Source organism: Tenrec ecaudatus, chromosome 1 (assembly GCF_050624435.1).
Source record: "Tenrec ecaudatus isolate mTenEca1 chromosome 1, mTenEca1.hap1, whole genome shotgun sequence".
Taxonomy (NCBI): Eukaryota; Metazoa; Chordata; class Mammalia; order Afrosoricida; family Tenrecidae; genus Tenrec; species Tenrec ecaudatus.
This window is the reverse complement of record NC_134530.1, coordinates 55,533,428-55,546,037: the sequence shown is the minus strand read 5'-3', so window position 1 is coordinate 55,546,037 and position 12,610 is coordinate 55,533,428. Positions and strand designations below refer to the sequence as shown.

General features: G+C 46.1%; 1 protein-coding gene across 5 annotated transcripts in view; it reads right to left on the bottom strand.

Annotated features, from left to right (window-relative positions):
* Window positions 1–4,703, bottom strand: part of KHDRBS1 (KH RNA binding domain containing, signal transduction associated 1) — a 38,492-nt gene extending 33,789 nt beyond the window's left edge. For 4 of the 5 annotated variants that reach the window (XR_012784991.1, XR_012784994.1, XR_012784990.1 and 1 more), the window contains exon 1: window positions 4,158–4,703. Coding sequence is in view for 1 of the 5 variants with exons in the window: in XM_075553424.1 (XP_075409539.1) it covers window positions 4,158–4,536 (379 nt within the window). In the remaining 4 variants the exon portion in view is untranslated. The remainder of the gene's footprint in view (window positions 1–4,157) is intronic. The other variant, XM_075553424.1, reaches the window with a different exon arrangement.
* Between the last annotated feature and the right edge of the window lie 7,907 nt (window positions 4,704–12,610).

The following is a 12,610-nucleotide window of genomic DNA, read 5'->3' as shown; positions in this document are numbered from 1 at the left end:
GATGCAAGGGGCTTAAGTGGAGAGCAAATGCTTTGAGAATGATTGGGGCAGGGAATGTATGGATGTGCTTTATACAATTGATGTATGTATATGTATGGATTGTGGTAAGAGTTGTTTGAGTCCCTAATAAAATGTAAAAGAAGAAAAGAGAAAAAAATGATTAGGGCAAAGACTGTACAGATGTGCTTTATACAATTGATGTATGTATATGTATGGATTGTGGTAAGAGTTGTTTGAGTCCCTAATAAAATGTAAAAGAAGAAAAGAGAAAAAAATGATTAGGGCAAAGACTGTACAGATGTGCTTTATACAATTGATGTATGTATATGTATGAACTGTGAAAAGAATTGTCTCAGCCCCAATAAATTGTTAAAATAAAATTTTAAAAAATTTAAAAAAAAAGAAAAAGCTATTCCTTTTATCTAAGGGTCAGCAAACTTTGAGATGAAATCACATTATCTGAATAATAGTCTACAATTTTTGAATTTTACTCCAGAGCCACATGTATGTACTGAAAAAGGCACACATGGCTCTAGAGCCGGTTTACTAACCCCTGGTAGTTTTACAGTGTTTAGGTGTTGGGCTGCTAACTACAAGGTTAGATCAAAACCACTGACTGGCTGCTTTAAGAGAAAGAGGCTTTTCACTCCCATAAAGAGTCACAAGAGTCAGTCCTGGAAAGGCACAAGGGCAGTCCTACCCTGCCTTATGAAGTCCCTGAGTCGGAATTACCAGATGGCTCTGAGTTCCATGTTTATCAGGAAACACAGTAAAGAACTGTTTTATCTGTAATCAAATACTCTTCATCTGTAGTACTTTGGGTACTATAAACGGTTAAGTGCTCTCAACTATTAACTGAAAGGTCAGTGGTGTGATCCACCGGGCTGCACCTCGGAAGACAGGAATGACAATCTGCTTCCAAAGGGTCAGTCCTGAAAACCATGTTTTACTCCATACCAGGGGCTGCCATGAGTTGGAATCAACATGACAGGAACTAACAACAATGACAAGTAATACTGGGATAGTCTTCCTGCTTCACTGGATGGCCAGGAGGGTGAAGACTGCATCATGAGTAGCAGGTTTCCTGACATAAGTTAGCATGTTCTAGAAAGGTTTAATAGTACTGCTATCATGGGTTATGGCCTCATACACCTTAAACTGGTTTTTATTGCTTACATATCATGGCATTTTACATCACTGTAAAATTAGATATTCTTACTACTTGCGTATCTTCTAATCAGGGGTGGCCAATGTACATAATGCTTAATTAAAGTATATGGTGCATCAGATGTCGAGAAGCTCAAAACAAAACAGCAAGGGCAGCAGTCTCTAAGAGTGGTCTTAAATCTGACCTCTTACATTTAGCAAGTCCCACAAACCAATGTGAGCTGATGGAAAATAAAATACTATCTCTGCCCTTAAAAAAAAAGTGGTCTAAGTTTCACCTTAAAGGAATGAGCAGTCCTGGAGGAGTCAGTCACAAGTGCTGGGCTACGCAACCTGGGTTTCTGTCCCGAACATTGTGGTTTTGTCATCTTCACTGTCCTGTTAAGATATTGTCTGACTGAAGTTCCTTTTCCAGATCATTCTGAAAAACTTTAAAAAGCTTAGCCTAAACACCTTTTCATGTATATCCTATTTTAAGAAGTATCTCTAGATCTCAATTCTGTTCTCACTGAGCCAACAATCTCTCAATCTCATTTCACCAATTAATATTTGAGTTTGGTTCTTTAAAAGAACATTAAAAAAGCCAAAGTCAAGAAAATTAAAAGCTACTCTCAGTAGACGCAAGTAAAGCAATGAAAGGAAGATGAAAATATAATTTTAAAGATCAATTTTCTTAATGGTTATCCCAAGATATCTTTCACTTGAAAGATGACAATAAAAACTGGATGTTCAATGGGTTTAAGGCAAAAAAAAATTTTAAATCCTGGAGTTTTCACAACCTTGTTTAGTGCCATGGATTTATAACTAGAAGTGAGGTGACAGATTATTACCTAATAATTACAGGTCAAAGAGAATAGTGCTAGTGCTTTTACATACCATGTAGTCTAAGCCATCATCTGTAAAGTGGCTTTATGAAGGTTACCGAGGCTCAGAAAGCCTCCTAAGGCCATTAAGTCAAGAACCAGAATTCCAAACGCAAGCCAACACTTTAGAGTTCTAAAGTTTTCTTTTCCCCTCATACTTGTAATCCGGACTGATTTTTAAAATCTGGATAAGTAAATCAAGTCAATCTTTAACCAATTAGTCTGACACGCCTCAATCTACATGTACATTTTTTTCAGATCCAGTCAGACACTTAATGTTTGCGATATAGAAAGTACTATGAAAAACATAAAAGATTAAAAGCAATTATTGCCTTGGAAGAACTTGACAGAATAACTCAAATAACAGCAATCCGGGCATGTAGACAGAACAAACAATGAATGAAAAAGGTAAGCAGCACATCAAATTGTTTTTTCTTGACGTTCTCATGTTTTTGTTTATTGGGTTTTAAAAAAGTAAAGGTCCCACAACAAAAGTTCAAGTATTAAGTAAATGTTTAGAAAATGAGGGTTCATGAGGGAATGGGGAGGGAGGGGGAAAATGAGTTGATACCAAGGGCTCAAGCAGAAAGCAAATGTTTTGAGAATGATGATGGCAATAAATGTATAAATGTGCTTGACACAATGGAGGTATATGTGGATTGTGATAAGAGTTGTGTAAGACCCCCCAAAATGATTAAATAAATTAATTAAAATTAAAAAATGTTTAGAAAATGATGGCAACATATGTACAAATATGCGTGATACAACTGATGTATGGAATGTTGAGAGCTGTAAGAGGCCCCGATAAAATGATTAAGAAAAAAAAAGGTGGCTTTTACAGTGTAATATTTCTGAGCTGTTTTTAAACTGGAATTTTTAGGGATTGTTTTTCAAGTCAGGAGAAAAAAGCTTCAGGAAATTTTATTTTATGAATATTACAGGGTAGAGTTCTATTTTATGTGTTGGCAAAATACATTCACTTCTTTCATTAAAATTTTTTTCAAGTCCCTTACCAAACCAAAACCAAACCCACTGCCTAGTCCCTTCAGCCTCAGAAGGGCCCTACAAGGTTTCCGAGACTAGCCTTTAGGGAAACAAACTTGTTACAGTTTCCTCTTAGGGAAGCTGGTGGGTTAGAACGGCCACTATGGGTTAGCGGCCACTATGCCACCAGGAGGACAAAGGGAGGAAAATAGTATTTTCATTGATTTGCCCTGCTATCAACATGAGCCCAAGTCAACTGCTCACGCAGCGTTGAAAGCTGCGAAATTTTGCTTCCTTAATAAAAACTTAACCTGTAACATGTAGCCAAATAGGAGCGACTAGTTAAGCGGCCAGGGCCGACACGAAAAGTGTCAGTCTACAGAGAACAAAGACTACCATCCCTATTCTTTAGCTTCCACTGCTGGACAGAAAGAAAAAGCCCCAACTACCCCGGGGGTCTGCCAGCTCCGGCACCGCGCACCTTCCACCACCACCCCCCTCCCTCCCTCGGGCATCCCACCCACGAAAGTTCCCTCCCCTCCGTCCACGTGAAGGTGGTGCAGCCAGGGCAAAATAACGGGGGCCGGCCACGGTGGCAACGACTCTCTTGGGCGGCCGCAGTTGCTCGTCTGATTTAGACCATCAGGCCCCGATTCCCACGGGTCGCTCCGATCCCGGGGAAACTTAAGCTCCGGGGGCCGCTACGTGGGACCCAGGCACCCCAGCCCTCCCCCTTGCAGGGACCCTCCCCCTTCCGAGGCGTCTGCAGTTCTTACACCGCCACCAGCAGTCGCAACGGCTTCCCCTTTGCGCGGACAGGGAAAGGCAAACGTTTATTTCTGGAAGAAGCGGAGCATGGGGCAGCTGCGAGCGCAGGGAGGGGGAAGGAGCGGAAAGGGGCGGAGAGCTCCGCGCCATCCATCAAGATCTCTGCGCTACGAGATCGCAGGGACGCCTTCGGGCCTCCCGGAGGCTTCTTCCGCGCACGCCGGGCAGGAAAGAGGATTGGGAAGGCAGACTGCCGGACAGGGGACGCTCGCAAATGCCTCCGGCCCGAGGGGGCGGGAAGCGAGAGGAACAAAGCCGCTGCCACCCACGCCCCCGGGTGGCAGGGCGACCACAGGCACGGGGCAGCCCGCTTACCGGCTGTCAGCAACTGCATGGCGTGCGTGAAGGACGGGTCGAGCGAGTCCTTCTCGGCCATGAGCTCGGGCAGGTACTTGTTCTCCGGCTCCATTTTCACCGAGGCAGTAGCCGAGGGAGGCAGCAGTGGGGTCGGCGCTGGACCTACTGGCGCGTCGGGACCCGTGGCCGACGGGGGCAGTAGAGGTGGCGGCTGCGTGGCGGGAGAGGCCCGGGCGCCCCCTCGGGGCCCTCCCCCGCCTCCCCGGGAACGGTGAGGCATCGGCGGCTGCCGAGACGGTGCCTGACGCAACGAGGGGTGGGCACCCGAGGGGTCCTTGGCGCCACTACGGCCCGAGGACCGGCTCATGCGCGCGGCGGGGTCGTCCCGGCGCTGCATTGGGAAGGACGGGCGGCCGAAGGATCTAGGAAGCGACGCTGCAGCGGTGGAAGGCCGAGCGGCGGTTAGCGGGGGTGAGAGAGCCTGAGCGACCGCGACCGAAGGCGACCCGGGCGACCCAGCGAAAGAAAGCACCGGAAATGAAGCGGCGCGCGTGCGCAGCCGGCCCCCGGCACCGCCCTTGGGTTTCTCCGCGGAGAACAAAGTCCCCCGTCTAGCCACGGCGCCTGCGCACCACCCAGGCGCCCGAAGAAGCCGCCTCCCCGTGCCGCTTTTCCCTCGCAGTGGGCCCAGGCCCCAGCGCTCTGCGCCTGCGCGGGTCGCCGCGGGCTTCGTTCGTTTTTCTCTTCCACGTGACTCGGCGCTAGCGGGACACGTGTCTCCTCCCCCTTCTGGCCGAGTGCGCGGAGGGGGCAGGGACTGTGGAATGTCTTTGTCTGCGCGCGAGCCCGCGCACTCCGGGGCGGGAGACCTGTTCCTCGCGGGCCACGCCCCTTCAACGGCTGAGGCGCGCGCCGGCGTTCAGGTGGGGGAGGGGCGGGAGCCTAGGCCGGATGCGCAGGCGCAGTGCAGGGCCCCCCCACCCCGGGGAAGGACCAGGGAGCGTTGGATGTGGGTGCGCACGCGGTTTGGAGGGAGAAGTTGGAGGGGGCCGGCTCACTGGGAAGGCTGAATGCCGGCTAATTGGAGGACTTGAACTGAGCGGAAGCCCTGAGCTCTAACCATCACAAAGACCCCAGGGCCAAGGGACCAGTAAAGACCTATCCCACGGTTTGAAATAGCCTTAGGCTCTTAAACATGCATCTTGATTGGTCAGAGAACCGCCTTAAGCGTTTTGAGGCTGATTAAGAGAGTACTGCGTTCAGCGCTCTCAACCAGCCCACACGCTTCGAATGTATATATGGAAATTGTCTTCGGGGTACCGTACCTAAAAGCGACCGGATTTTGAAATCAGTATAATTGGACATTATCAAATGTAGTCATGTTTCACATTTACATGTCTTTAAAGAACATTTAGACCGCCCCTCTTTAATGGGATGGGAGATGGGTAATCCTACAGAAGTTAGAACAAAACACAAATCTGATCATAAATTATCTTACTAGCCTTATTCCCCATCATTGCACGGCACTTTCTTGTTTTCTAATCTCTCCAGTATTTTGGTGCAGTGCTTTACTCTGAAGTCGCATACAAAGTGCCTCTTGTCCGACGGTAATTTATGGTTCAGTAACTCAGCTCACCGCCACTACTCAGCGGTCCCCTAGGAGAGGGTAGAAGGACCCCTGTGGGTTTCTGAGACTGCAATTCTTTACAGAAGTAGAAAGCCTCATCATTCTCCCCAGGAATACAGAGGGGGGAGACCCCAAACAATGTTTTTGAATCATTGTTATGCATAATGCAATACGACAAGTGTCAAAAGATAGTACAAAAGAAGTGTTGCTGGATACCAAAGCCGGAGGAGGAATGCCAGCTAGGGGAGAATGCCTTCCAGGCAACAGCCACCACAAAGCATGAATAAAGAAGCAGAGATGAGGATGTCAGAAGTGTGCTCAGGGACTGAAAGTAATAGCATGTGGACTGCGGAGTAGGTGGGTGGGTGGAGAGAGGACAGACCGCATGGAGAAGAGGCGGGCAAGAAGGATTTATAGCTCCCTTGCAACTCATTTCTGCTAAAGTCCTTGAAAAGCCTTCTTGGGTGGTGGTGTTACAAACGACTGAAGTGTCCTTGCTGTGTAATGAGATGCCCAGATGGAGGTACCGTAAGCTGAAGCTAATAAAACTTTGATAGAGAAGGGTCTGGGTAGTGGTGGTGCCAGTGGGCTTTCTACACTAGGATCGACAGACTTTTGGGGTGGCTGCCAAACCTATACTTAATTTGTTGGAGGGTGGGGTTAAGGAGAGCCCGCTGACTTCCACCTATGGTGGAGGGATCAGACTTCAATGGCCCCTTCTGTTGCCCTAGCCAATTCCCAGCAGAGAAAAGAAATGGCCTTGAGCGGGAGAATTTCTCTTCCTAGTATGTAGCTAATTTGTTCAATCTTTTTTAGAAGGTAGCTAATCTGTTCAGTCTTTTTTAGAATGTAGCTAATCTGCTCAATCTTTTTAAAAATTTATAATTAATTGAATTGTCTCATAGTTGATAGCTGACAGTAAATCAATTTCCTTTTTGATAGTTTCTGTGACGTGGTTGGGTGTCCCACAATGTGTCAGCACTCACATTTCAGCCCTGGGGTCTCCATTTCCCACTGTCCTGGTTTTCTTCCCCTTCCTGCCTTCTCAGCTTTGCTTTGAGCAAATGTCTTTTTGATCTCCCATACATGATTGTCCTAAGGAATAATTCTATAGGTGATACTATTTATTTTCTAGGCCTGTCTATTGCTTGGCTTAAAGAGGGTCCAGGGAAAGGGCTTAATCTGGCCTGGAAGGTGATCTGCCCAGTGTTAAATATTTCTAACTGCTCAGGTGTTCCTGGTGCCCTCCTGTGTCACAGTAGAACTATGTCCCATAGGATTTTCAAGGGCTGGGTTTGGGGGGGAATTAAATCACCTACTTGGTGCCAAATATGTGGAGGGGAGGGGAGATGGCACAGGGAATTGGGGACAGGCATTGAGTAAGAAAGAATGTAAGGGTTCCTGGGACGGGAGGGAGGGAATGGGCATAAAGGGGAGTTGATATCAAGGAGTTCAAGAAGGAAGAAAATGTTTTTAAACTGATTGTGGTAGCAATTGTACTATACTGCTTGATGTGATTGAACTATGGAATGTTATATCTGTAAGCGCTCCCAATAAAATGATTTTTTAAAAAGGGAGTTTCTGTCTTAAAGAACCCATCATCTAGTAGAGATAAATAAGCCAAGAATTATCATGTGGCACAATAATTAATGTTTGGTTTTTATTTTAATCTACAGGTTATTTTCAAAGAATATTGCATTCACGTTATTGGGGTCCTTAGGAATTTAAAACATTTTTTTATTAATGTCTTAGATGAAGAAGACTGTGTTTGGTTTTTTTAAGGCTACCATGGAATTTGAAAGTATTCTAAAAGGCTATACAAGGAGTTGTGATAATTCACAGGAGCAGTGGATACTAGCTGCTGGGATGAACTAAGGACATTGGGGGGTTGGGAGGTTTCCAAGTGTAGCAAGCACAGGGCATTTAAATGTAGGGAGTCCAGCAAAGCTTAGTCCTGTGCTTCTGTGTTCTGAACTCAGCCATTTGGATGCCTCAGTGACCCCTCAAGTGCAAGTGCCCCAGTGGAACTCAAACTATAGGAACTAGCAATGCAGCTTTAGGACCAGGGTGGTTTCACACGGCTCATAGTTCAGTGGAAGCCTTGTCTGCCAGGCACATGAGGAAAGTCCCTGGAAGGGTCTCAGAAATACCTGTAGGGACTTTGCAGGGGTGACCACAGGAACCAGATGATTAGTGTGTGGTTTTATTTGAAGCGACAGGCCCAAGAGGTTTTCTGGATATTTTCATTAAGATCACATAATATTTTGTCCATGCCTCTACCAGAAGGAAGCCAATGTTCAGGTAGTTTACTGTGCCAACCTGGCTGTTAAACACATGTGGGGTTAATTGAAGGGTGGAGGGATAAATGACTCGGTGAGCCTGGCCTTTCTAGGGCTCGGGTCTCTTGCTTTGTGTTGGTCAGACCAGGGTGCAGCTGCCTTTGCCAGTTCCCTGCTTCAGCTGGCAAGGCTCACTTCCTGCAAGACATCCCTGAGGAGAAGCCTCATGGACCTACCCCGATGCAGCCCTGGGTGCTGGAGCAACCGTGTGGAGACCCCTGCCAGCGCTGAGATGTTTACATGTTTACTGATTCGCCTTTCCTCCTGCAGTTGGTGTCAAGAGAGTGTGTTTTGTGAGATGGAGGAGGAACTTTGTGGATTGGTGTTGGACATATGGGCTAATGTTGGACTTGTGGTTTTGGGAAACACTGTGTTGGGATGCTTTCTTGATGTGCACTTACCCTTTATATAAAATTCTCTCTTATGCATGAGTTTCTGTGGATTTGTTTCTCTAAAATACCCAGACTGACACACATGTAAAGGCAGGAATCATTTCTCTGTTTGTATAGACAGAGGCTGGCACAGAGTGGGTAGTCAATAAATGTATGTTGATGAGTAAAATGTCTGCAAAAAACGCTAGTACTCCTCCATCCCTGCCTTCACTGCCAACTTGTGTTCCCTGCCTTAGGGAACAGTACCCCCAAGCCAGAAATCTGGGAGTCATCCTTAATTCCTGTCCAGTGTCTCACAGTTCTAAGGAGCCCTTGTGGCATGGGGGGGGGGGGGGGGTTCTGGAGCAAGATGAAGCTGCCCTCTTGTAAAGATGTGTAGTCTTGGAAGCCGTAGCAAACAGTTCTACTCAATGGCTATGAGTTGGTTCTCACGGCTCTCCCTCCACTGTATCAACCTATTACTAAGTCTTATAGTTCAACCGCATCATTCATTATCCTTTCCCCTCATAAATATCACAATTCCCATCCATGTTTCCCTGTCTCCATTGCCTGTAACCATCTAAAGTACCATAACACCCCACCTCTTAATCAGGCTCCACACTTCCACTCCTACCTTCTCTCAATCCTTTTCCCCCTTAGAACCTAGCATATTTAAAAAATGCAAATGTGGTCGCTTCTTTTCTCCCCCAAAACACACACAACACAGAGGCATACCCGGTTAATTAAACCTTTCAGTGACATCCTATTACAATAAAGACTGGACTCCTTAACCTGCCTAACCTGGGCTGCCTGCGTGGCATAGTGCCCCTGGCTCTGGCTTCACCTCGGGTCCCTCTCCTCAGTTCCTGTGCTTGAGATGCCAGCCCTTTCAGTTCCTCAAACAACCAGACTCCCACCTACCCTCTTCGTACATTTTGGTTCTCTTATCTAAACCTCCAATCACTGTTCCTTCCCCTAATCCGGTCCTCCCAGTACCTCCCCTTCTTCTTTAACACGGAAATGCATTCCAGAGGAGCTAGCGTTTCCCAGGCTGTAAATCTTTTTAGTAGCAGACCCCACACTTTTCTCAGCACACAGCAGTTGGTGGGTTTTGAACTTTTCCATTAACCCTTCAATTAGCAGCTTAAAACCTTAGCTACTGGTGCCTCTATGACACCTCCTTTGGTTGTGCAGACCATCATTTCTGCTCATTTTTAATGGGAATAGAAAGCCCCCATCTTTCTCCCTTGGAGGGACTGGTTCTACTCATTTTTCAGCTATAGTGAAATGGCACTTCTTTAGGGATGGCAACAGTATTATTTTATTATTATTTAAACATTGGGAAATACCACATTAAAGAAACATTCTATATTTCTAGTTTTTCATGAAGCATCAGAAGGCCTAAGACTCCTGGGCCCAAACTTCTCCAAGCAGTTAGCTGTGATGCTTAGCCAGCACTGCCTGTCACCCTGCAAGCATTGGCGTTGGTGACCCTCTCCTAGAAGGATCATTCTGACTGGGGGGGGCGGGGAGGAGATGGAAGGAAGAGAGTAGAGCAGGTTGGGGGAGGGCAATTTCAGCTAGAGGCACCCAGGCAGAGAAAGGTCATATTCAATTTGGAGACACTTAGACGTCCACAATTAACACAATCAACTAGTAACTGCAAGGTTGGGGGTTTCAGTTTCCCCAGAGGTGCCTTGCTAGAAAGGAAGCCCAAGTGATCTGCTTGGGGGAAAAAAACCAGCCATTGAAAACCCTGGAGGATAGTTCTACTCGGACCCCTGTGGGGTCCCCTGAGTCTGAATTGACCTAACAGTGATTTTAGCTGACCAGACGTCCCGCTTTTGGTGGGACAATCCTGATTTTTAACAATTTTCCCGCATCCCATGGCGTTTTTAAAAAGTCACGATTTTTGGAAAGAATGTACGATAAGCTAAGGTATGCGGTTTTTGGCTGCCATGTGGCTATTTTGCCAGGATATGAACTTTATCAACGGTGTTCCGCTTTACCAATGGTAACATCTGGTCACCTTATTTAATTGGACCCCAGGGAGACTAAAACTGGACCCAGGCAGGATCTAGGGTTGAAGGCAGGAAAGAGGGAAGAAATTGATCATCTGATGGGGGAAGGAAGATATTTAATTATATAATGTTGCTATTTGCCACATGGCTCATTCCAATTCATGATGTATGTGGGGACAACAGTTTTCAGGGCTGTAACTTTTCGGAAGCACTTTGCTGCATCTTACTTCTGGGGTGTCTCTGGGAGGTTTTGAAACTCCAAATGTTTGGTTAGTACTCTAAGCCTTAACCATTACTGGCACCCAGGGACTCCTACCTAAACAATATATTCTAGACCGTCGGTCTGGTGGCATCATGGTTACATGTTGGGCTGTGAACCATAAAGTTGGCGGTTTGAAACCACCAGCTACTTTGTGGGAGAAAGTCGAGGCTTTCTACCCAGCACTTCTCTGGCAATGAACACTTTTGTACTATATAGCCCATGGTCTAGTATTATGTGTGGTACCTGCACTTGCAGCCCCTAGGGATAACTGATATTTCTCCCATTTTGTGAAACACTGGTCTAGACCAGGGGCTAGTAAACTTTTGAGACAGAAGAACCAATCCTATCCCTCACAACAATTTTAAAATTATTCAAGAACCATAAATAAGGTTTTACAAACAAAATCTCCATTATCTGAGTAATATTCCTCCAAAGTTTTCCATTTTACTTCAAAACCACATGTAAGAGCCGCATACAGCTGGAGAGCTACAGTTTGCTGATCCCTGGTCTAGGCAATAATGAAGCTTCACTCCTTCAACAAATATATTTTGAGTTCTCTTCCACAAATCATTTTATTGGGGGCTCATACAATTCTTATCACAATCCATATATCCATCCATCCATTGTGTCAAGAACATATGTACATTTGTTGCCATCATCATTCTCAAAACATTTGCCTTCTACTGGAGCCCTTAATATCTGCTGCTCATTCCCCCCCTCCCTCCCCCTCCTCCCGACCTCATGAACCCTTCTTCATGCATAAATTATTATTATTTTTGTCATATATTACACTGTCCATCGTCTCCCCCCGGCTTCTTTTCCGCTGTCCCTCCCCCGGGGAGGAGGCTATATGTAGACTCTTGTAATCAGTTCCCCCTTTCTACCCTCACATTCCCTCCACCCTCCAGGCATCGCCACTCTCACCACTGGTCCTGAAGGAGTCATCTGTCCTGGATTCCCTGTGTTTCCAGTTGCTATCTGTACCTATGTACATCCTCTAGTCTAGCCAGATTTGTAAGGTAGAATTGAGATCATGATAGTGGGGGGAGGAAGCATTTAGGAACTAGAGGAAAGTTATATGTTTCATCGTTGCTACCCTGCACCCTTCCTGGTTCATCTCCTCCCCATAACCCTTCAGTAAAGGGTGTCCGGTTGGCTACCATTGGGCTTTGAGTCTCCACTCTGCACTCACCCACATTTTCAATGATATGATTTTTTGTTCCTTGATGCTTGATACCTGATCCCTTCGACAGCTCGTGGTCACACAGGCTGGTGTGTTTCTTCCATGTGGGCTTTGTTGCTTCTGAGCTAGATGGCCACTTGTTTATCTTTAAGCCTTTAAGACCCTAGGCACTATATCTTTTGATAGCTGGGCACCATCAGCTTTCTTCACCACATTTGCTTATGTACATGTTTGTCTTCATTGATCGTATCAGGGAGGTGGATACCCATTGATATGATTTTTAGTTCTTTGATGTCTGATAACTGGTCTCTTCTGCACCTTGTGGTCAGACAGGCTGGTGTGCTTCTTCCATGTGGGCTTTGATGCTTCTCAGCTAGATGGCCGCTTGTTTATCTTCAAACCTTTAAGACCCCAGATGGTATATCTTTTGATAGCCAGACACCATTAGCTTTCTTCACCACATTTGCTTATACACACATTTTTCTTCTGGGAAGGTGTGCATCCTGGAATGCCAATTTAATAGAACAAAGTGTTCTTGCATTGAGTAAGTGCTTGAGTGGAGTCGCAATGTACATCTGCTGCCTTAGTACTAAACCTATAAATATATGCACATAGATCTGTTTCCCTACACTCATAAATATATTTACATAGGTACATTCCAGTTTTTG